We start from the raw sequence: 23,982 nt of genomic DNA on the forward strand, positions 1-23,982 counted from the left end.
ACATTGAATACTTCTTGTCAGTCCTTCTTGCATGCAAAGTTTCTTTTGTGAAATCAGCTGGTAGTCTTATAGGTACCCCTTTGTAGGTGACTCTGCTTTTCTTTTGCTGCTCTTAAGATTCTCTCTTTATCTTTAACCTTTGGCATTTTAATTGTGATGTGTCTTGGTGTGGTCCTCCTTGGGTCTAGCTTGTTTGAGACTCTCTGGGCTTCCTGGACTTGTATATCTGCTTCTTCTGCCAAATGTGGGAAGGTCTCCATTATTTTTTCACATAAGCTTTCGATTTCTTGCTCTTCCTCTTCTCTTTCTGGCACTGCTATGATTCAAATGTTGGTATGTTTAAAGTACCCCAGAGGTTCTTAAGCCTCTTCTCATTTTTTTCAATTCTTGTTTCCTCATTCTGTACTGGTTGACTGTTTTTTTCTTCCTTATATTCCAAATCATTGATTTGAACCCTGTTTTCCTTCTCTTCTCCATTGGTTTTGTGTGGATTTTCCTTTATTTCATTGAGCATAGCTTTCACTTCTTCTCTTATGCGTTTGCTATACTCAAGCATATCTGTCAAGCCTGTGTGCATCTTTACCACCAGTGTTTTGAACACTGTGTCTGGTATGTTTTCTATCTCCTCATCTGTTAGGTTGGCATTCTCTGCGTCTCTTAATTCTCCCACTGGAATCTTGATCCATTCCCCCTTTTTGGTCATACTTCTCTGTCTCCTCATCTTGACAGGCTCCTGTGTTTGTCTCTATGTCTTAGGTAGAGCTGTCACACCTATTACATTGTGAAGAGCGGAGCCTTAGGTATGCATCAGTACAGGCTGACCCCTTTCACCATGTTGTGGGCTGTGTGTGGGGGAGGGTTCTGAGGGGGAACAATGCCGCTTGCTCAGAACTTGTCCCTTTTCTAGGCACTTCTCCCACTTTCGTATGGGACTTGCATCTCTCTAGCTGTTGCCCTGGCTGCCATTCACAGAGTGGGTAGTTTTGGAGATGTTCTAGGACCGTGGGGGCCCTTTAAACAAATGGACTCTACTGAGAGACTGGCAGTTTTTTCCTCTGCCCCAGCCCCCAGTGGTTTGCATAGTCAGAAGCAATGAGACTTTATTTTTCCTGGAACTGGAAATGTGAGCTGTGTGGTCTGGTCTGATGGTGGGAGTGCTCCTCATGTGTCCTTCCCTACTTTTTAAAACTTGTGACTGCACTTTCCACTGGCCTTCCGCTGCCGCTGCTCCTGCCACCACCACACTGAGTCCTCTCTGCCCCAGCTCCACCCCTCCTACCTGTTGGATGAGCATTACTTCTTTATATCTTTGTTTTTGGGCTTCCATGCAGTTCGATTTTCTGGTAGTTCTTGTTGTTTTTAGTTCTGAGGTTGCAGTAATCCTTCTTAGGGTTATGGAAGGACAGAGACGAAGCATGTCTACCTTCATCGTTATTAGTTCTAACAGTTCTTTGTGAAATCTTTAGGATTTTCTACATGTAGAATAATATCATCTGTAAACAAAGATAATTTCACTACTTTTCTGATTTAATTCTCAGTTGAACCTTTTAGCGTAGCGCTTATTATCACTGTTTTACACATGAGAAAACTGGGTGATTTAGCCAACTTTGCTGGGTTATGCTGCAATAACAAACAGCCATAGGATCTCAGAAGGTTAGGACAGGAAAGCTTACTTCTTGTTCATGTTATGTTTCCCCTGAGGTCTGTGTCTTCTTTATCTAGGGTTCAGGCTGAAAGAATGCTGTGTGGGATGTTGGCCTTTGCATGGCAGATGGAAAAGGTCAGAAATGATACCATGAGATGGCCCTCAAAGCTTCTGTTTGGAAGAGACTCACTCATTCTCACTGACATGTTATTGGCCAAACTAGTCACACAGCCACAGTGGACTTTAACGGGACAGAAGAAGTCCACAGAGAAGGCCCAGAAGAAGGGGAGGGAAATTCGAATGAGTGTATTAGTCAGACTCAGCAAGGTCAGACACTTAGAGAAGGATGAGTAGCTGAACCAGTTATAATATACTAGATGAGACTATTCAAATCAAGTAGCCGATATATAAGAAGTTTCACAAAGGTAACATTAAAAATACATCTTGGGCCTTGTCTATGAGTTTTATTCTTAGAAAACTTATCTCCAATTATTATACTGGTTTATTAAGTACACTCACAGTTTATTGCTTTTTTAAATCCTAAAAGTAAAACTCCAACACTGAATTTAAGGATCAGGACATGCTCTCTGCAGAGCTTGACTCTTCTCTCATCCTGAAGCCATGCCTTCCTGAGATAGCTGCAGGAGTCCTACACCGGGCTGAGACCTCACCCTGTGACATAGCTTCTTTATTGTTAACATAATACATTTCTTTGCTGTTCTATAACAAATGCATTCTCCTTTAGGATATAACTGAATTCTGTTTTGTTCTTTTAAAATATTTAGGATTTAAGTGGGTCAGAGCTAGTTAGCAACAATTTTTTTTTTACAGATATTGTCATTTTTTTTAATGGTCAAAATAGAAAGTGATGGAAAGAGAGCGGGGGGTGGGGGTGAAGCCTGGACTTATTTCAGGGGTTTCTTCTAGGTCTAAAATTAAATGAATTCTATTTCCTTACTTTTCTCAGTTAGGGGAAAATATATTACTGATAGTTGAATTCCAGTTACTTGATATTTTCATATGAAGGTTTTCATATGAGAAAAAAATTCTCTCTACACACACACACACACACACACACACACAATAAAGCACCAATTCAAACTAAGTAAGAAAGGAAAGGTCTTTCTGGAGCATTGAAATACTATTGTCTCCAGTTATTTCATGTACTTTATTATCAGTATTTAGGTTAGCAGAAGTAATTGACTAAAGCATAGTTGAGCAGACTTTCTTGAGGGAATTTACTTAAATATTTTGATGCCACATCCATATTTAATACTGTTAAATTGTGTCATTATTGAACTAAAGTGTACCTGAAATAAAGAATACTTGAGATTTTCCTTCTGTAAATACATTGCTATGATTTTCCAATCTTCATTGTTAATAATATAATTATAAACTAGAACATAGTGACCCCTGGATTATTAGAAATTCCAAATGACTTGCATCCAAATTCATGTATAAATGAACCTTATTTTTAAAATGGGTAATAGACTATTCAGGCATTTGTTTGTGGAGAACCATTTTGTAAACACTACATCTAAATGAAAATATACTGTACTAATGCTGAAGAGGACACTTGGAATATTTCTTTAAATATGTTTCAGTCTTAATCTCTGTTGTTTTGTTTCCGTGTTTGCAATGTCTGTTTCTGCCTCTGTGCCTCTCTACATTCTCCTACTCACATCCACATATGCATATAAGTAGACTTACTTACATCTACATACACATGTATTATTAAGGCAGAAAGAAGATGGAGAGGATTCGTTAGATTTGAGTGGTATTGCAGAGGTGATACTAATGGTTGCTGCTGATTGATTGGCTATTGTGAATGAGAAGCGGTTTTTAGGGTACTCCTGGGTTTTGGCTTACTTGGCTAGATTTATGCTAGGTCAGTTGCAGTAACAGGGAGGGAACGCAGGAAAGGACAAAGTGTGAGGGGGAAAGAATGTTAGTTTAGTCTTAAGTTCAGCAGGTTGAATTTGAGGTGCCTTTAAAACATTCAAGGGAAGTTCTGTTGAACAATTCCATTTGAAACTCAGTGGGCTGGTGATATAAATTTGGGGTCATCAGCAAATGAATGGTAACTGACACTGTGAAATGGATAAGATTACTGAACCTTTGAAGAATAAATGTGTGCCTAATTTTGGGGTTATAAATAAATCTACAAAAGGAGATTGAAAGTGAGCAACCAGAAAGCTAGATGAAACCTAGCTTTTACTCTAGTATATCAATAGTTACAGAAGCAAAATCAAAGGTGATTGACAGGTCAAATAAGATTAAAAGAGTGTTTATTGGATGTAGTGACACAAGGAGATCATTGCTGATCTTTAAAACAGTTGTATTTCCTTAATACATAGCCCTGATATTTCTTCACCCTCAAATCCTTTCTTGACCCCTCAATTCATACTAAACAACATCTGTACTTTTTCATTTGGTGTTTAACTTCCTTCATAATTTAATAGAATCCTAATTTTAAAGCGTTATAGCACCCAGCTTATGAACATATACCTGAAACTCTAGCCAAACTCGCTAACTCACCATTCCTTCTACAATCGCTTTCCTGTGGTCTTTTTTCTTATGCTTCTTCCATCACTGTTACTGAAATTTTACTGGTCATTGGAGTCTCAGACCAAACAGTACCTTGTTCATGCATTCTTCCCTGGTTGTTGCCCACCAAATGGACTCACAAGTCTGAACTTCCAAATACTTTCTTTTCACATCCTAGATGATACATGTCACAAATTTTCTTACATTTTAAATACTTTGTACTTGATTATACTTATTAAGTTATGAGCACCTTGAGATTTGAGACTTGTTTCGCTTGTTATAGCTTCCAAAGCACCAATATTTTTTAAGTGAATAAATTTTTAAAAATACACCTCACAGAAGACAACCTGTATGTTAGTCACTCTGCCAACTACCTGAAGATGTAGTTTCAATTTCATTTAATCCTTATAGTAACTGTATGAAATAGTTCCATTTCACAGATAAGAGAATTTATGGTTTAGAGAGGCATATTTTTAAATCCATGTTTGGGCTAGGATTTATAACTTATATTTAAAAAGAGAGGACACACACAGGAGACTTCCAGCCAAGATGGAGGCCTAGATTGACATGCTCCGTCTCCCTCCACATCTAAGAAGAAATACAACTGCTGCAAAACCAGGAATAACCAGAAGTTCCAGAAAATAAATGGAAGTCCAACGTATGAAGTTATAAAGAAGTGGTGCTCATCCAGACGGGTAGGAGGGGTGAAGGCAAGGTGGAGAGGTCAAGCTGTGCTGGCGGTGGCAGCGGGATGGCGGTAAGCACAGACACCCGTATTTAAGGGGAGGAGAGAAGCACCTGAGGAGCACCCCTGGCTGCAGACCAGACCCCTCAGCTTGAGATTACAATGCCAGGGAAGGCAGACCCTCATTACCTTGAACTGTGAGGCCCGGAGGGAGTGGGGACAGAGGAGGAGGCTCCTGGTCTCTCAGCAGAGAGTGAGTGGCAGGAATCCATCTTGGACCCCCACCCCCACACAGAATACCACAGCATGGTGAGAACAGTCACCAGTTGTGACAAGTGCACAGGGCTCCGCCCCCTATAGGAGGTGTGACAGCCCCGTCCAGGAAGCAAAGGTAAACACAAAGCTGTCAGGATGGCACAGATCATGATAGAGATCCCAGTGACGCAGCTGACCAGACAGCAAATATCTAATCTGATGAAGCAGCAGATAGGAAATCTTCCTGAGGCACAGTTCAGAGCTTTGCTTATAGAAGTGCTTACAGACCTAACAGCAGATCTTAAACAAGACGGGGAAGGAATGAAGGCTAGTCCTGCTGAAATGAATGAAAACACATACGAAACTAGTGGTGAGGGAAAGAAAACCAGGGATCAAATCAACAAATCAGAACATAGGGAAGGAACAAATAGTCAACCAGTGTAGAAAGAGGAAACGAAAAGTGAGGAAAATGAAGAGAGGCTCAGAAACCTATGGGACAGCTATAAGTGGGCCAACATCAAAATAATAGGGTTGCCAGAAGGTGAAGAAGAAGAACTAGGAATTGAAAACTTATGTGAAAAAACAATGAAGCAGAACTTCCCTAACCTGGGGAAGGAAATAGACTTACAGGTCCAGGCAGCACAGAGAGTTTAAAAAAAACTGGACCCAGGGAGAACCATACCAAGATACATTATAATTGAAATGTCAAAAATTAAGGATAAAGAGAATATTAAAAGCAGCAAGAGAGAAGAAGAAAACTATGTACAAAGGGGTCCCAATAAAACTTTCAACTGATATCTCAAAAGAAACTCTGCAGGCAAGAAGGGATTGGCAAGAAATATTCAAAGGAATGAAAAGCAAAAACCTACAACCACGATTACTCTATCCAGCTAAGCTGTCATTCAGAATAGAAGGGCAGAGAAAGTGCTTCCAGGACAAACTAAAACTGAAGGAGTTCCATCAGATCCAAACCACTGTTATGTCAAATGTTAAAGGGACTTGTTTAGGAGAAAGAGAATCAAAACTTTGAACATTAAAATGAAAACCGCATCACAACCAACAACAGAAGGTAGCGAACCGTAACAAAGGCAAACTAAGTAGGCAACGAGGGTATGAAAAGAATTATAGGTATGGGGAACATTTTGGGGGGAGGTCATTGGGGAGGGGGACAGGGTGAAAGGGAGGGAGATGGTACAGGAATTAAGAAGCATAGTAGGAGGGAGTTGAGTAAATAAGATGTTGTGAAGAACTATATGCACAACCAGTGGGCATGGACTAAGGGGGGTGGACAACTGGAGGGAAGGTGTCACTGGGTGGAGGGGAACAAAGGGAAAAGAAATTGGGACAACTGTAACAGCATAATCAATAAAGCATATTAAAAATATATAGCGGAATTTCCAAAATTTTAGAAAGAAGAATCATTGAAAGGTTAGCATCTTAAAGGAAGCATGGATGCATGTGCATGCATGCACAAAATATATGTGTAAACATTTTTTTAGGGGGGATCAGCCACAAGTGATATCAAAGTAAAAATTATTGACATTTGTCATGAGTTGAATGGGAAACAAATAGTGTATATTTCTTGAAATATCCTAATTGACTTTTCTGTTGTTATGACTTAATTTAAATACCTGTTAAACTGTCTAGAAATTTAGGTAATGAACTAAAGTATATCAGCTCATTCATTCATAGTTTTTCTCACTTTTTCCTTTTTCGTAGCCTGGTGTAATTTTTTGGTGTGTATGGTGATGAAAGAAAAATGTACAACAGTTTATTAATGGATGGAAAGGAATGAAACTTCCCATTTGTCTATTAGAAGATTTCCTGCTACTTTTTTCCTTCACTTCTTTTAAAAAGTGTTTGTTGTGTGCAAGGCATTGCTATACTCAATGCTGTAGAAATGCTAGGATGTATCTCTGGTGTAGAAAATAATCAAGTGGACAATACTGTAATTTAAGCATAATAAAATAAGTATAAGAAATATACTATGGGTGTACTGAGAAGGAAACCACTAATTCTCAAGAGACATGGGTGCTAAATTAGGGACGACCTCTTGAAAGTAATAGTACATTAAAATTTTTACAAAATAAATTATTTATATTGAGAACTAAAAGAATAATGGTTTTCCTTTTATTTTCTTAATAGACGAAGAATGCTGTTCAAGCTTTGATTGATAAGCACCAAAGAATACCAGGAAACATTATGAGTGCTTTGTTAGAACGTTTTCATAAAAATCAAAAGATCCACTAGAAGATGAGTTAATACATTTATATTAATATGTTTGTGTCTGTAATATTGTCTTCTAAATTTTGTAGGTTCTCTAATGTATTTTCGTAAAAATCATATTAATAAGCATCTTTTGCTGAACTTATTTAAAATTGTATATTTTGTTTTACTCAGTTGTGTCAAATTTCAACAGTAACTCATTACATGCCTAATAATTCAGAAAATTATTGTTTCCTTTTATTAATTTCTAATAATGTTTAATAAACATATAATTATTAGAGTTAAGTTTATTGATAACAGCAATTTAGGTTAAACTAGCACTCCTAAATAATGTGTCTAGTTTCTCTATTTATTTCACTGAGCTAATTTTGCAAGATGGTATAACCTGGGGTAGGTTCAGGTGCTTAAGTTAGAAAAAACATTCTTTTTTATCTGCCTTTTTTTCCTTTCATAACCTTGGGCAAATAACAATGTTTTTGTGCCTCAACAATTCACTCTTTAAAAAACATGTTAATACTATGGTGAGGAATATTATCTTAAATTTTTTATATTTGCTGTGATTAATAACAATAGAATTGAAATTATAACTAAAGTAACTAAACAATACCAAGATCTTTCAGAAGTTCATGTACATATTTTGTCCATAGGATGTTTAAATTATTCCTTCAGGTATGATGTGAAGTTGCCAAGCACAATGAGAATGATGTACTGTTTTTCAAATTGAATAAAATTTAACAAAAAAATTTCTAATTATTATTTTTAATGAGACTGTAAACAATATAATGTGTGCTATGAATTGTCAGCCCTATAATATGGCATTAATAGTGTAAAGTTAAAAATCACTGTAAGGTTAAAAGTCACTGTCATGCTCTGCATTTAATGTCAGAAGCTGATTCTAGGCTGATGGAAGCAGTTAAAGAAAGCTCTGCCTTTGCTTTGTGTCATGGCTTACTCAGTTTGACTTTGTAACAAGTTCGATAGCTTATTGTTTCAATAAAAATATACTTGAATGATGAATTTATGTGAACATATAGCTTTCTGAAAAATTAATGGCTTTTGATTTGTGTTTCCTTGAAATCTGAATTTTAAAAGTGTTTAAACAGAACAGTACCAGTAATCAAATGCAATATCTTCCTCTTCACTTGGATTTTTAAAATATATTTTTGTATAACAAGTATCTATGTATGTATATATGATATGTGTAATGTATATAAACTCAAGCTACATAGAATAAAAGTAAAGTTGAATGGTAATTCATTTTCTTGTGAAATTGCATATGTGACATTTTGTTATTTTAAACTGATTTATTTCTCACCCACAGTCATATTCATATATCTCAGCCAGAAAGAATAAACCTTACTTTTTAATGTAATAAATATATTTTAACTTCAATTTCAGTGAAAAGAGTCAATTAATGATTTGTTTTTCAGCTTTTTTTCCCTTCTGGCAGTGTGCAGTGTTTGTTTAAAATTGATATATATTTCCAGAATGAGTGAATAAAAGATCATAAGTGACTGAGATAATGTTTTGTGGGTAACTATTGGGTTTTAAAAACTGAAGAAAGAACATTCATTGATAATGCAGCAAATTTTTATAAAAAAATAGTATTTAGATTTTACAGCTTTTATTTAAAACCATTTTTTGTTCTCTGATACTCAGACTTATAGGAAGGCTTCCTGTCCTGCCTAATATAAGATCCTTATCATGGCTATTTGAATTTAAGCCCTAGTTAGAAGAATGAGGGAATATGACTAAATACAGAAATATATGTAATAATGGAAAAGGGATGTTCTTGACCTTTGAGGGGAGTGTTCACAATTAGAATCTGGTGAAAGTTAGTCCTCTCTCCAAAAACATGAGCATGGCATGCTTTATGGGAAATCTTTCATTTTGAAACGATTTCAGATTTACAGAAAAGTTGCAATAACAATGCAATACTCTGCTCTGAGTTTCACCAATTGTTAAGGCACATTTGTTTTATTCTCTTCGCACACCCATTGTCCTATCTCTCTGCACGTATATATCTATAATCTTTTTCTTCTGAATCATCTATTAGAAAATTGCAGATAACATGTCCTTTACCTTTATCCTAAACTATGAAGTCATCCATTAATAGAACCACAGAACAGCAATCAAATTTAGGAATTTTATGATTCATATAATAGTATCATATGGTCTGAAGAGAATTCAAATTTCAGTTGTTTCAATAATAGCCTGTATATCAATTTCTTTTCTTGATCCATAGTTCATAGCAGAACCACACATTGCATTTAGTTTTCCTATCTCTTTAGTCACCCTTAATCTGGAGCAATTTCCAAGCCCTTCTTTGTCTTTAATGATAATGAGGTTTTTTTGAGAAGACAGATTATAATATAGATAACCCTTCAGTTTTCCTTGATATTTCACCATGATTTGATTCAGATTATGCATTATTTCAGAAGTACTACATAAATGATGCTATGCTTTTCCTAGCATCAGGTGGACTTTCATGTTTGTTTGTATTGTAAATGGTAGTAACTTGAATCACTTGGTTAAGATGGCTCCCACCAGGTTTCTGCCCTTTTATTTTTTGTTTGTTTGTAATGGATACATTTGTGGAGAGGTACTTTGAGACCATGTTAATAGTTGTTTCTAAACAAACCCTCTGCTTTAGAATTGACTATTACCTGAATAAGTTATTACTATGAGGGTTTTAAAAGTGTGACTTTATAACTATTCTACATTTATTAGTTGGCACTCTTCTATAAAAAAGAATTATCCAATCCCCCCTCACTTATTATCAGTATGGACTCTAAAATTCACATTTTGTGCAAAGAATTATGCATATACTTTTAAGTAATTTATGCATAAAACTCTCTGAAGCTTATAACATTTATGAACTATTGAAATAATAGATGTTTACAGGGGTAAGTAGGGTTTTTGTACTTGTGTATATGATTACTATTTTAAAAATACATTTTTGTAACGTAAAATACACATAACAAAATTGACCATATTACTTCTTTTTAAGATACAATTTATTGTCATTAAGTACATCCACAGTATTGTGAAACCACCACTATCCGTTTCCAGAACTTTTTCATTCCAAACAGAAACTGTATTTATTCAACTCTGTATCCATTCCCCACCCACCAGCCCCTGGCAACCACCATTCTACTTTCTGTCTGTGAATTCACCTGTTCTGAACGGAATCATACAATATTTGTCCTTTTGTGTCTACCTTATTTCACTTAGCATAATTATTTAATTTTTTCTGACACCAGATGACATAGCTCCAATGCCATTTCTCCAATTCTGACACCAACTGGGTGTCCTACAATTTCATCCAATTCATACACTAACTATGGTATTAGCACAGATGCTGCAGGGTAAGGGGGAACAATTCCCACAAGACTGTCCCATTTAGATGCCGGTTCTGCCTGGCCTAGTACAAATTTGGAGGTTCCCATGACACCCCCTTGACCCACCCCTGCTGGATAATTCAGTAGAACAACTCATGAAACTCAAGAAAGTACAATACATACAGTTTCACTGTAGAGAATACAACTCAGGAATGGAGAAATGGAAGAAGGTAAGGTATGGAGTTGGGTTGCGCACAGCTTCCATGTCTTCTGTGGGTGCAGTACCTTTCCAGCACACCGATATGTTCAACCTAGAAACTCCTCCAAACCTTGTGACATGATTCATTGAATTTTTGGCCACTGGTGATTGAACTCAATCTCCAGCCCCCTCATACCCCAATGAGTCATCTCATTAGCATATGGGAGGCACTCAGGAAAATGTAAGGTTTTAGGAACTCAGTGCCAGGAACTGGGAACAAAGACCAAATATATATTGGGGGTGGGAGGAGTAGGTTTACAGTTTTAAGTAACATTCTTTTGAGCTAATAAAGCTATTGTAATAACCATAACCTGCATGTCTTTTCCTGTATGTACAATAGTAAACCTAGTTTTACCCTCCCCTGTATATATAATCTACCACAATAATGTCTTCAAGGTTCATCTGTGTGTCAGAATTACATTTCTTTTTAAAGCTGACATTCCATTGTATGTATATATTACATTTCCTTTCATATATTCATGTATTATGAACATTTGGATTGTTTCTACCCTTCATGACTATTGTGGGTAATGTTGTGAACACTGGTGTACAAGTATTTGAGTCCTTGTTTTTAGCTATTTTGGATATATACCTAGCAGTGGAATTGCTAAACTGTTTTCCACAGAGAGAGCACCATTTTACATTCCCATTTGAAATTCACCAGGGTTCCAATTTCTCAGTATCTTTAACAATAGTTGTTATTTTCAATTTCTTTTTACAATAAAAATCATAACGGATATGAAGTGGCTTTTCATTGTGATTTTGATTTGCATTTCTCTGATGACTGATGATAAACTTCATGTGCTTGTTAGTCATTTCCATATCTTCCTTGGACAAATGTTTATTCAAGTTCTTTACCCACTTTTGAATTACATTTTTATTGTTGTTGAGGGTTTTTTTATTTTTTAGTTTTTTACATATTCTGGACATTAATTCCTTACCAGATATATGATTTGCAGATATTTTCTACTGTTCAATGGTTGTCTTTTTACTCTCTTGATAGTGTCCTTTGATACACAAAAGTTTTTAATTTTGATGAGATGTAAATTTACCAATTTTTCTTTTGTTGCTTATGCTTTTGGTAGCAAAAAGTCATTGCTAAATCTAGTATCATGAAGCTTTTCTCCTATGTTTTTTTTTTTAAGTTTGAAAAATTAATTTTTAAGTTTAAGTCTTTGATCCATTTTGAGTATTCTTTTGCACATGGATGTCCAGTTTTCCAAGAACCATTTGCTGACAAGGCTGTCCTTTCCATTGTGTGATTTTGGCACCCTTGTCAAAAATCAACTGACATAAGAGTTTATTTCTGGCTTACTTTGTTCCATTAGTCTATATGTCTGTGAGTAGGCAGCACCACACTGTTTTGATTACTGTAACTTTGTAGTAACCTTTGAAATATTGAGTGTGAGTTCTCCAGCTTAATTCTTTTTATTTTTAAGGTTTTTTGTTTGTTTGTTTGTTTTTTGTTTTTAGCTATTTGGAGTCCTTGAAATTCTATATGAATCTTATGATGGGTTTTCATATTTCTGAGAAAAAAAACAACTTAAGGATTTTGATAGAGATTGCACTGAATCTGTAGATTGCTTGTGGAGTGTTATCTTAACAATATTAAGTATCCAATCCATTAACAATATTAAGTATCTGATCCAATTATTAATATTGTCTTAGATTTCTTTGAGCAACGTTTTCTATTTTTGAGTGTTCAAGTCTATTGCCTCTTTGGTTAAATATAATCTTAAGTATTTTATTCTAATTAGAATTGTTTCTTTAATTTCATTTTTAGTTGTTCATTGTTATTATATAGAAAACACAAATGATTTTCTGTTAATTTTGATTTGCATTTCCCTAATTGCTGATGACAAAAATCTTTTTCATATGCTTGTCATTTGCATATTTTCCTTGGAGAAATGTTTACTCAAGTCCTTTGCCCATTTTTGAATTAGGTTTTTATTGTTGTGGAGGTTTGTTTGTTTGTTTTAGTTCTTTACATATTCTGGATATTCTTTACCATATATATGACTTGCAAATATTTTCTGCTGTTCAATGGGTTGTTTTTACTGAATTCATACATTAGCTCTAATAAGTTTTTTTGGTGAAATCTTAGAGTATTTATATATAACATCATGTCATTTGCAGAGAGAGGTAGTTTTACTTTCTCCTTTTCAATTTGGGTATCTTTTATTACTTGCCTAGTTGCTCTGGGTAGATCTTCTGACACTATGTTGAATAGTTGTGGCAAGTATGCATTGTTCAGAAATGTAACCGAAGAAGAGATGTGAATTTACATCTCTCCTCCATGTTGCACATGTTCACTTCTACATGCCAGGATATTTTGTGGTATTAGTGTTATGGCATTCTGGGTGGCTTTGTCATCGTCGTCGTCGGCAGTAGTCCGTCTCGAGAGACGATGGTGTAGCTTCTTAAGAGTCTATCTGCACCGCCGAGAATGGCTGTGCAGTCCAACTCGGGAGTGACACGGTATCTGTCTCCTCCCGTGTTGAATCGACATCTTGTGATGACGCTGGAGTGTCCTCTCCAGTGAAGCTGAAGCTACAGAGCCTGGGCAGGGTGATATGGAGGGTCTGCTGTTGCCCATGCAGCAGACCCCCCCCCGCCCTCTTCGCAGCTGAAGGGTCCAAGGGAAAGACGGAGTCAATACAGCTTGGCTTCAGGTGCGCCGCAGGAGTTGCTGGTGTTGACTACAACGTCAAACCGCCTTAGGGACTCCGGCTCCGGATTTTCTGTCGGGGTTTACTCCCTTAGCCTTTCCCCTGAAGAGGTATGCCGCAAGGCAGCGGAGGTTTTTTGGAGTCAGAGTTTTCCTTCTCTGATGTGCCCTGACTGGAAGATCGAACCAGCGACACTTAGCTCGCAGGCCGACGCTCAATCCACTGAGCCAAACCAGCCAGGATAGATATATATACTATATGTAGATATATAGTATGTATAGATATATGTATAGAATATGTAGATATATAGAATACATATAAACACATAGAATATATAGATTGATATGTGTGTGTGTATATATGTATATATATTCCCTAAACTCTAGCTCTAAATAAAAAGATGCCATTTTCTCCAAAAGCTATGTGCTACTTTTCACCTCTCCTCAAAATATTCTCTAACATAGAGCTGTCTTTGACTTCTTCTGATCAATCAGGGAAGAAAAAGTATTCTCAACAAAATGTATATTTAAAAAAGCTCCATAATTCTCTGCCATTGAAATTGGCCTTAATCCTGCTATCTATTAACTTGTGGAAGTAAAATACGCTCTCATTATTTTTTAAATCTAATTTTCATAAAAAGCAAAGTAGAACATGTCCTGAATAAAGCTTATAATAAAAACAGCAAGAGTCCTGTAGCTTAAGTTGGTTAGAGCATTGTCCTTATATGCCAAGGTTGCAGGTTCTGTCCTGGGTCAGAGTACATATGAGATTCAACCAATGAATGCATAAATAAGTGAAACAACAAATCAATGCCTCTCTCTCTCTCTATCTCAAATCAATAAATAAAAATTTTAAAAAACAGCAGTCCCCTGTACTTGCTTGTTTATTCATTTTACGAGTTTTTAATCAGCAGGTAGTCCTAAGTATCTATTATGTGCCCAAGCATTGTTACATGCCAGGTGTTGGAAAACTTTTTCTTCCAAATCCCTACTCCAGACAAACACTTTCAGTTGTAGCTGCTTCTGGAAATTACCTCTAAATAACATGCTTGTACACCACTACTTCTAGATTTACCTACTGAATTTCTTACTGATTTCTTACTAAGAAAGCTAGTACTTTAGTTCATTTACATCCACTATCCCCCATACCTCTCCTGTCCCCATTCTTCCAATTGAGTTATCATAATTGGGGGTTAAATTAGCATCCAGTGTTATTATAATTATGCAAATATGTTTACAGCTGAGCCATTTAGTGCAGTATGATTAAATTTCCTTTTCTGAACAGCCTTAATTCTGTAACTGAACACAGGTCTGGTTGCCTATGCTACAAAAGCCAACACTCGCGAGGCAGGTGCTGATGTACAGGAAAGTGGTTTATTTGCAGATGCTGGCCATCTGGAAGACGGGGGACTAATGTCTCAAAGACCATCTCCTGGAAGATGGGAGACTCATGTCACAAAGCCCACCTTCACCTCTCAGTAGAGGCAGAGGTTTTTATATAGATGCAGAGGGGAACAGAACAAAGAGATCAAGGACGGGGTTGCAAATTTCTCTGTGCAGATGAGCACAGTCCATTCCCATAAGTCAAATGATGGTCTGGTGTGCATCATCCTGGTTTAATCATCATGGATTCACATCATCCTGACTTCATTTCATCCTGCCTTTACATCATCCTGGTTCCATTGTTGAAGGTCAGCAAATCTCCTGGAGCTAGGATGCCTGAAGGTTGGAGTCTGTATCTTTTGAGAGTAGTTCCTGGGATTCTTATACAAACATTTTGTTCACCTATAAGCCACATATTAGTCTGAGTTAGCACTTACAGTGTCGAAAGAATGATGGGGTGGGTTATGATTCTCCACCATTATAATTTTCCACTGTTACAAACCCCCACTGTTAATTTTTCTTCCATTTATATGAAAGTTAGAAGATTTTAGCCAAAACATTTTAGAAAACTAGAAAAATCCAGGATCCAGTCTAGTTAATAGGCAAAAATAAAATGTTATAGACAATTGACTGAATTACAGTCTAATTTCTACAATTGTGTATAATAGATTCTATTGAAACACAATTTTTCTCCCAAAATCACTCCTGTTTTTACCAGAGTCAGATCAAGACCAATTCATTTACTGTATTAAGTCCACTTCAATTCAGCTTGATTACTTGCATAAATACAACAGAAATAGCAATTGATCACATAGGCTTTCTTAAATCTACTTTGCTGGAATGTTACAAGGAATTTTTAGATTGAACTTTAATTAGCCTTGCAGGGTGGAGAAGCCAAGTCACAAAGTTGCCATCAGGCTTTGCCTGCAATACCTGCTGATTTGGGTAAACTCCTCAAGTTCTTGAGGTCCTCAAAATGTTTTGAGTTTCTTTCCCTTACATCTCCCAGGAAAGCAATCTTCACTCCTTATCTGTGAAGGCTGCCATGAACCATGTAAATAAGGAAGGTACCAGGCCACTCCTCCAAGGGGCTTTTCTTGGCTTTAAGGTCAATCTTTATTCCTTAAAGCTTTTTCCTGATATTCAGAGTCTAGGCATGTCTTTCTCAGATATGACATTCCAAACAAAGTCTTGGTTAATAAAACTGCACTTATAAACTGAAAATATTAGATTCCTATTGGATTCATGCAAAGAAACATATTGCCATGAACATAATAATACTCATTAAGAGTTTCCAAATTCTGGAGGGATCAAGTAGGGAGAAAAATATAAATGCTTTAATATCACTACAATTTACAAAATTGCTCTAAAAAATCAAACAAGTTCTTTTAATCAACAATATTTTGAAACAATGTCACAAGAACAATAATTATCATCAGTTCAGTCAATCCCACAATCATTTCCTGTTTATCCCTATTATTCACCAGTATCCTATGAACTCAGTCATCTTCCATAGCCCCATAAATTCCCATCTATTTTAAATGTATAACCTGAAAATATATTCTGAGAAACTTATATTTTAGAATAAGTCAGTCCTTTCCATGGATCTTTTTGAAGATGTAACACTTTTGCAAATGCATCAGAGTAAAACAATGTCTCTAAATGACCAAAAAAATATTTAAAATTACATAGTTATAGACCTGATTACAATGCAATTGACAAAGGAATTTGCTTTTTCTAGAACAACATTTTAAGATAATCAGAATTATAAAAAAAGTATATCAGACCCAGAAATCAATTAATTTGTTCTCCACTGTAAATAACACCTGTTGGATTAGTAATTATCTCATTTTTCATATGGTTACTTTTTTGAGGTCCCTAATAGTTCTTACCCAGACTTTTCTACAAAGCTGTTAAAAACAGCAAAACAGCATTTATAGTCAAGTGCATCAACCAGCTTTTATTTGATCCACCCTTTTCTCTGTGCCACTTCTGCTGGAGCCTTCTTTACATATGTTGTAACCCAACATAGTTTCTGTAACTCTACTCTGTCACTTAGAAATTACTTTGACTTTTCTCTTTTGGATCTCTGCTTCCTGAATCCCATTCTTTCTTTTTCTTGGCTTATGCCTACTTTTGGTGAGACAGGTCCTCTTGTAGTTTTCTGAGAAAATTTGTGTAAGAGATACATGTTTAAGCTTTTGAACAGCTTTATATTCATTTGGTAAATAACCTGGGTATAGAATTCTATAATGAAAATCATCCTTAACATTTTTAAATCACAGTATATTGTCTTCTAGTATCTACTGTTTCTCATATAAGATATTTGATGCCATTTTGACTCTTGAGTGCTTTCCATGGCATCTATTTTTCTCTCTGGTAGTGTAATTTTATTCTCTCTCCTGAAGTTTTTTTTGATACTTGTTTAGCTTTTCATTCTTTGAGTTAGGTGTTTGATGGATTCTTTTAATTTGAAAATTCATATATGTTATTTTTAAGAAATCATCTGCTTTTAGGTCTTAATTTTTAATTGTAAAATATATTGTTTATCTAAAAGTAACTATAATGTATATGTAAATTTTCCTGTAACTTTCCTTTCTTGTAATGTTTTTGTCAGATTTTCATATCAAGGTTATACTGGGCTCATAAAACTTACAAAAATAAGCTTTTTTAGAGTCTTTAAGAATTTCTTTAATATTGCTATTTTTTAAACAAATGGTAGGATTTACCAATGAAAACATCTGGGCTTAGTTTTCTTTGTGAAAAGGTTTTTACTTACAAATTCATTTACTATAATAGATACGGTTTTTTTTCTTGTTAAGATTTCTCGATAAACTTTGATAAGTTATGTTTTTATAAGAATTTGTCCATTTCCCTAAAAGTTCAAATTACTGTCATGAAGTTGTTCATATCTTATAGGATGTGAAGTATTATCCTATTTTTCATTCCTGCCACTGGTAATTTGTACTTTTACAGTTTCTTTTTGCATCTCTAAATTGCTTTGTGTCTTTAATCTCTCTGTTTTTCTGTTTCTCTCTTTTCGTCTTGGTACTATAGAACAGATTTATCAAGCTTCTTCTGTAACGGTGGTCTTTTTACAATAAATGTTTTTGATGTAAACTTTCCTAACTAATGTAGTGAGGTTGCAAAATCTGCAAGTCAACTCTGGCTGCTGTGGCTCAGTGGATTGAGCATCAGCCTGCAAGCCAAGTGTCACTTGTTTGATTCCCAGTCAGAGCACATTACTAGGTTGCACGTCAGGTCCCCAGTTGAGGGGCGCAAGTGAGAGGCAACCACACAATGATGTTTCTCTCCCTCTCTTTCTCCTTTCCCCTCTGTCTAAAAATAACTTAAAAAAATAAACAAACAAATTATTTTTAAAAATCTGCAAATCATTTGATTTATTGCTTGTTTATTCATTTTATGAGTTTTTAATCAGCAGGTAGTTTTAAGTATCTATTATGTGCCCAAGCATTGTTACATGCCAGGTGTTGGAAAACCTTTTCTGTAAAGAGTCAGATAGAAAATATTTTAGACTTTGCAGGCTGTACAGTTTCTGCCACTACTATTCAACTCTGCCACTGCATTGTGAAAGCAGCCACAGGCAATATGTAAATATCTGAGCATTATTATGTTCCTATAAAACTATATTTGTGGACATTGAAAGTTGAGTTTCATGTGTCACAAAATGTCATTTTTCTTTTGATTTTCCCCCAAAACATTTAAAAATGTGAAAACCATTCTTAGTTTGTGGCCTCTATTAAAACAGGTGTTCGGCTGGATTTTACATCCCCATGACTATTTTGTAACTACCAATTTGTACTTCTTAATCACTTCCCCCTTTTCACCCATCCCCCAAATCCCTCTCATCTGGCAATCATCAAAATCTCTGTATCTATGAGTTTGTTTCTGTTATGTTCTTTCATTTATTTTGTTTTTTATATTCCACATGTAAGTGAAATCATATGGTATTTGCCTTACTCTGTCTGCCTTATTTCACTTAACATAATACCCACTAGTCTATCTATGTTGTTCAAGATGTCAAGATTTTATTTTTTATGCCTTAGTAATATTCCATTGCATATATAAACCACTTTTTCTTTACCTATTCATCTATTAATGAACACTTAGGTTGCTTCCCTATCTTGGCTGTTGTAAACAGTGCTGCAGTGAACATATGGATGCATGTGATCATTTGAATTCGTGTTTAGGGTATTTTTTGGATAAATACCCAGGAGTGGAATTGCTGGATCCTTCTTTGTGTCTTGTTTTAGCCTTTTTTAAAAAGTATATTTTGTCTGATATATGTATTGCTGCCCCAGAATTTATTTTATTTTATTTTAATGAAATATCTTTTTTCATCCATTTACTTTAAGTCTGTGCATGTCTTATGATCTGAAGTGAGTCTCTTGTAGGCAGCATATGTAACAGTCTTCTTTTCTCATCCATTCAGCCACCTTATGTCTTTTGATTATAGTATTTAATTCATGTATACTTAAAGTAATTGTTGATAAGTATGTAGTCATTGCCATTTCATTATTCATAGTTTTTATTTTATTTTTTATTTTTATAAAACAATTTTATTTCTTTACTTACCTATTTTTAGAGAGAGGGGAAAGGAGAAAGAGAAGGAGAGAAACATCACTGTGTGGTTGCCTCTCACACGCCCCCAACTGGGGACCTGACGTGCAACCTAGGCATGTACCCTGACTGGGAGTTGAACCAGCGACACGTGGTTTGCAGGCCAATGCTCAATCCACTGAGCCACAGCAGCCAGGGCATAGTTTTTATTTTTTTCTCCTTAAAGAAGTCTTTAATATTTCTTATAATACTGGTTTGGTGTTGATGAACTCTTAGCTTTTTCATGTCTGGGAAGCTCTTTATTTCTCTTTCAATTCTAAGTGATAGCTTTGCCAAGTAGAGTTACCTGAGTTGTAGGTCTTTGCTTTTCATCACTTTGAATATTTCATGCCAATCCCTTCTGGCCTGAAGTTTCTGTTGAGTAATCAGCTGACAGTCTTATGGGAGTTCTCTTGTAGATAACTAACTGCTTTTCTCTTGTTGCCTTTAAGAGTCTCTTTATCTTTAAACTTTGGTATTTTAATTATGATGTGCCTCTGTGTGGTCCTCTTTGAGTTCATCTTGTTTGGGACCCTCTATGCTTCCTGGGCTTGTATGTATGTTCGCAGGTTAGGGAAATTTTCTGTCATTATTTCTTCAAATAGCTTTTCAATATCTTTCTCTCTTTCCTTCTTCTGCTACTACTATGATGCAAATCTTGCTATGCTTGATGTTGTACCACAGTAAAGGTCCCTTAAGCTATCCTCATTTTTTTTAGATTTGTTTTTCTTTTTGCTGTTCTGTTTGGATGTTTTCTGCTACCTTGACTTCCAAATCACTGATTCAGCCCTCTGCTTCATTTAATCTACTGTTGATTCCCTTTAGTGTATTCTTCATTTCAGTTATTGTATTCTTCACTTCTGACTGGTTGTTTTTTATGTCTTCTGTCTCCATTTTTTATGTTTTCTATCTCTTTGTTAAAGTTCTCACTGAGATCATTGAGCATCATTATAACCAGTATTCTGAGCTCTGCATCTAGTAGATTGCTTGTCTCCATTTTGTTTAGTTCTTTTCCTGGAATTTTGTTCTATTCTTTCATTTGGGACATGCTTCTTTGTCTCTGCATTGTCTGCTTCTATGTGTTTGTTTCTGTGTATTAGGTTGAGCTTCAATGTCTCCTGGTTTTAGTAGTGTGGCCTTATGTAGTAGGTGCTCTGTGGAGCCCAGTATGCAGTCTCCCTGGTCAGCTGAGCTGTATGCTCCAGGTTTGTCACATTTCTGGGTTGTATGTACCTTCCTGTTGTAGTTGAGCTTTGGTCACGGTTGACATGTCAGTGGTAGGGATTGACCCTCAGGCTGATTGGTTATGAGGACTAGCTGTGACTAGAGTAGAGGCGCTGTTCTTCAGATGCTGACCTCAGAGCAGATTTTGCTTTAGCAGGGTTCTGGTGCCTGCCAAGTCTGCCTGTTGTGTGTGTCCTTTGTGGAGGTTGTTGGGTGGTGCTCTGGCGTGGTCTGAAACTACTCACTTGAGTGTTTTAGCTTTTGAGAAGGGCTCTTGTACAAGCCAAGATCAGTTGCTCCCTGTATCTAACCTGGAACCAGTTGGTATGAACTACAAAGTGATTTGCAGATGATTGCCACTTGTGCTTGGTTTGGAGGTGCCTGGGACAGGCTAAGTTGCAAACTAAGGTCAGCTGCCATTAGTACTGGGTTTGGGGATGCTTTGCAAGAGATATAGGGCACACTGAGACCACTAGTACTGCTTCTTTGGAGTTTGTGAACCTTTGAAATATTTTGGGAAAGTCTGCAGCACAAACCAAGACAGGCAGTTTGTATGAAGAAGCCACTGGAAGGGACTTTAGAGGGCCCACAAGTTGGGTAGGGCAAAGTCTCAAGGAATCACGAGGGTAGGGCTAACACCATTAGTCAGGTTGATGGAGAAATATATGGTAACTGTTTGGGCCTGCAGGCTGTGGGGAGGAGGGCTCAACAAAGGAACAATGACTTCTGTCAGCACTTCTGTCTGGAAGAAAGTTGCTCCTTCAACCCTTTCCCTGAGCCACATGACTCAGTTACTCCTTGTCCCTGGGCCTCTCAAGCTGCTGCTCCATCCCTGGAGCCCAGAGTGGTTGAGACCCTCATGAGTAAGTCTATGTGTGGGACCTTTAAGATAAATGCCTGGGGCTCTAGAAGCCCCCCATCTCACTCAGCCACAATCTCTGCTGGTTTTCACAGCCATAAAATATGGAAGTTTTACTTCCAGACACTGTATGTAATTCTGGGTTAGGGCTTCTGGTGTGGGGCTGGGACTCCTGGCTCCTTAGGGGTGACCTCTACAGCTGATATATCCCTTCCGATTCTTAACCACCACATGTGGGTGTGGGACCAGCATCCCTGCCCCTCCTTCCAGTCTTGATGTGGCTTCTTCTGTATATTCTTAGTTATAGAACTTTGTTTCAGCTAGACTCCAGGCAATTCTCAATGATGATTCTTCTGTAATTTAGTTGTCATTTCGATGTGTTTGTGGGAGGATGTGAGCACCATATTTACCTAAACCACCATCTTAACAAAAAGCTGATCTTTCCCTCACAATATGCCCTTGAACAGAACACTATGCAGATTTGTTAGCTAATGCCGATCACTTGGAAAACTCTGTTTATCAAAAATGTCAGGAAAAATTACTTCATAATTTTTAAGAACAATTAAAAAGTATAGCAATGGTAGTCCCAGCTGGTGGGGCTCAGTGGATTGAGCACCGGCTTGCAAACCAAAGGGTCACAGGTTCAACTCCCAGTCAGGGCACATGCCTGGGTTGTGGGCCAAGTCCCCAGGTGGGGATGTGCAAGAGGCAACCACATATTGATGTTTTTCTCCCTCTCTTTGTCCCTCCCTTCCCATTGCTCTAAAAATAAAACCTTTAAAAAAATACACCAATGGTAAAGAGAGTTTAAACATATGAAGTTGGCATGTGGTTCTATAATAAGATAGAAACATAGCCCTCTTCCTGAGACTCCCTCAAAGCCTCCTCTTTCTCCCTCTTTTGGTTGGCATACTGCCTGTACCATGTTGCTCTCCCATTTTTGGACATTGTTAAAACTATGCACAGAAGAATGTGGTACTTGCCTTTGAGGTGGATGATGCTGTCTGGGCATGTGAGGGAGTTAGCTCTTCTTGAGGTGGAAGCTAAGCACTTGTGTTCCCCTCTTGCTCTGCTCCAGGCTACTCTGAGATGCAGTCCTTTGCAACCCTTCTGGAAAAATGTGTGGTGAGTAAACATGCTGCTGAGAAACCTGCTGTTTTATGTTGTTACTGAGTGAAAAACAGTAACACTAACAAATCCCATTAGGTTGCATCATAACTCTGCTAGTCTCACTTTTCTTTTTACTTCACCTTCTCTGCCCATGGCTTGCATTTACCAAATAAAGTGCTAGCATCTTAATCCTTGCCTCAGGTTCTAGTTTCTAGAGGATCTAGGCTAAAAGAAAGGTATAGATTTTAAGCCAACAACACTTGGCAGACTTACTCTCTCCACAGGTACTAAATGTGACAGGTGTAAGGGTTATTTCCATTCTACAAATCCATGTAAGAGGTGGGGGAGTTTGTCTCTGTTCTAACAGACATTCAGAACAAATCTTGTCTTCCAGAGCAATGTAGTTTTGATTCTATAAATTTACAAATCTGGTCAGCAATGGTATATAAAGCTTCTGATACAGAGGTCAGATGAAGGAGAAAGAGGGGATTTAGTAATATTAACTAGACCAATAATAACGTAAATGACTGTTAACTGGCTAGAATGGGGACATACAGTCCAATATGGACACCAGCAACTAAGGAGCCCAAGAAGACTTGTGCTTAAAAATGTGCTAAAGTATTTAAGTCCCAAGCAACACATTCTACTAGCTAGAAAATTAGCATCAGTTCCAAAATGTTTTTCTTTATGGATAAATCAAAAGCACTTGATTCCCCGAAAGATAATGCTCAGGACTACACTGAGCCTTGAATGTAGACATAACAAAGAGATTTTCTCTATAGAATTTATTGTATTGAGTTTTCTGCATATTGAATCTAGGAATTGTTCATTTTTATTGATTGGTACTGCCATTATGAAATGCTATAAAGAGGCATCTTTTAAGTATTTCAGGATACAATTAAATAGATTTTGTGAAATCTGTATGGAATAACGTTTGGAAATAAAAAATTGTATTTCATGTGTGTTTAAGACTGAAAAAGAATAATTGGCCTTAAATTTAGGCAAGCATGATATTGATTAAGTTTTTTAATCCTCAAGGTGACAAAACACTGTAAATGGCTAACCAGGGATGTTGTGAATCCCAGAGAGTGTTAAAACAAAGATCATACCACATAAAAGACACATTCCATCCTTTTTCTCCTGGAAAAACTTTATTTTCC

General features: G+C 36.6%; 1 protein-coding gene across 5 annotated transcripts in view; it reads left to right on the plus strand.

The window, feature by feature from the left end:
* TMEM68 (transmembrane protein 68) overlaps positions 1 to 7,451 on the plus strand; it is a 50,586-nt gene extending 43,135 nt beyond the window's left edge. For 2 of the 5 annotated variants that reach the window (XM_090283681.1, XM_090283682.1), the window contains exon 8: positions 7,278 to 7,451. In XM_090283681.1, coding sequence (XP_090139807.1) covers positions 7,278 to 7,382 — 105 coding nt within the window. In that variant the 3' untranslated portion in view covers positions 7,383 to 7,451. The other 3 variants (XM_090283683.1, XM_090283684.1, XM_090283686.1) reach the window with 3 other exon arrangements.
* Positions 7,452 to 23,982: the final 16,531 nt, after the last annotated feature.

This window comes from Furipterus horrens, unplaced genomic scaffold, assembly GCF_987537825.1.
Source record: "Furipterus horrens unplaced genomic scaffold, mFurHor1.1.pri manual_scaffold_7, whole genome shotgun sequence".
NCBI lineage: Eukaryota > Metazoa > Chordata > Mammalia > Chiroptera > Furipteridae > Furipterus > Furipterus horrens.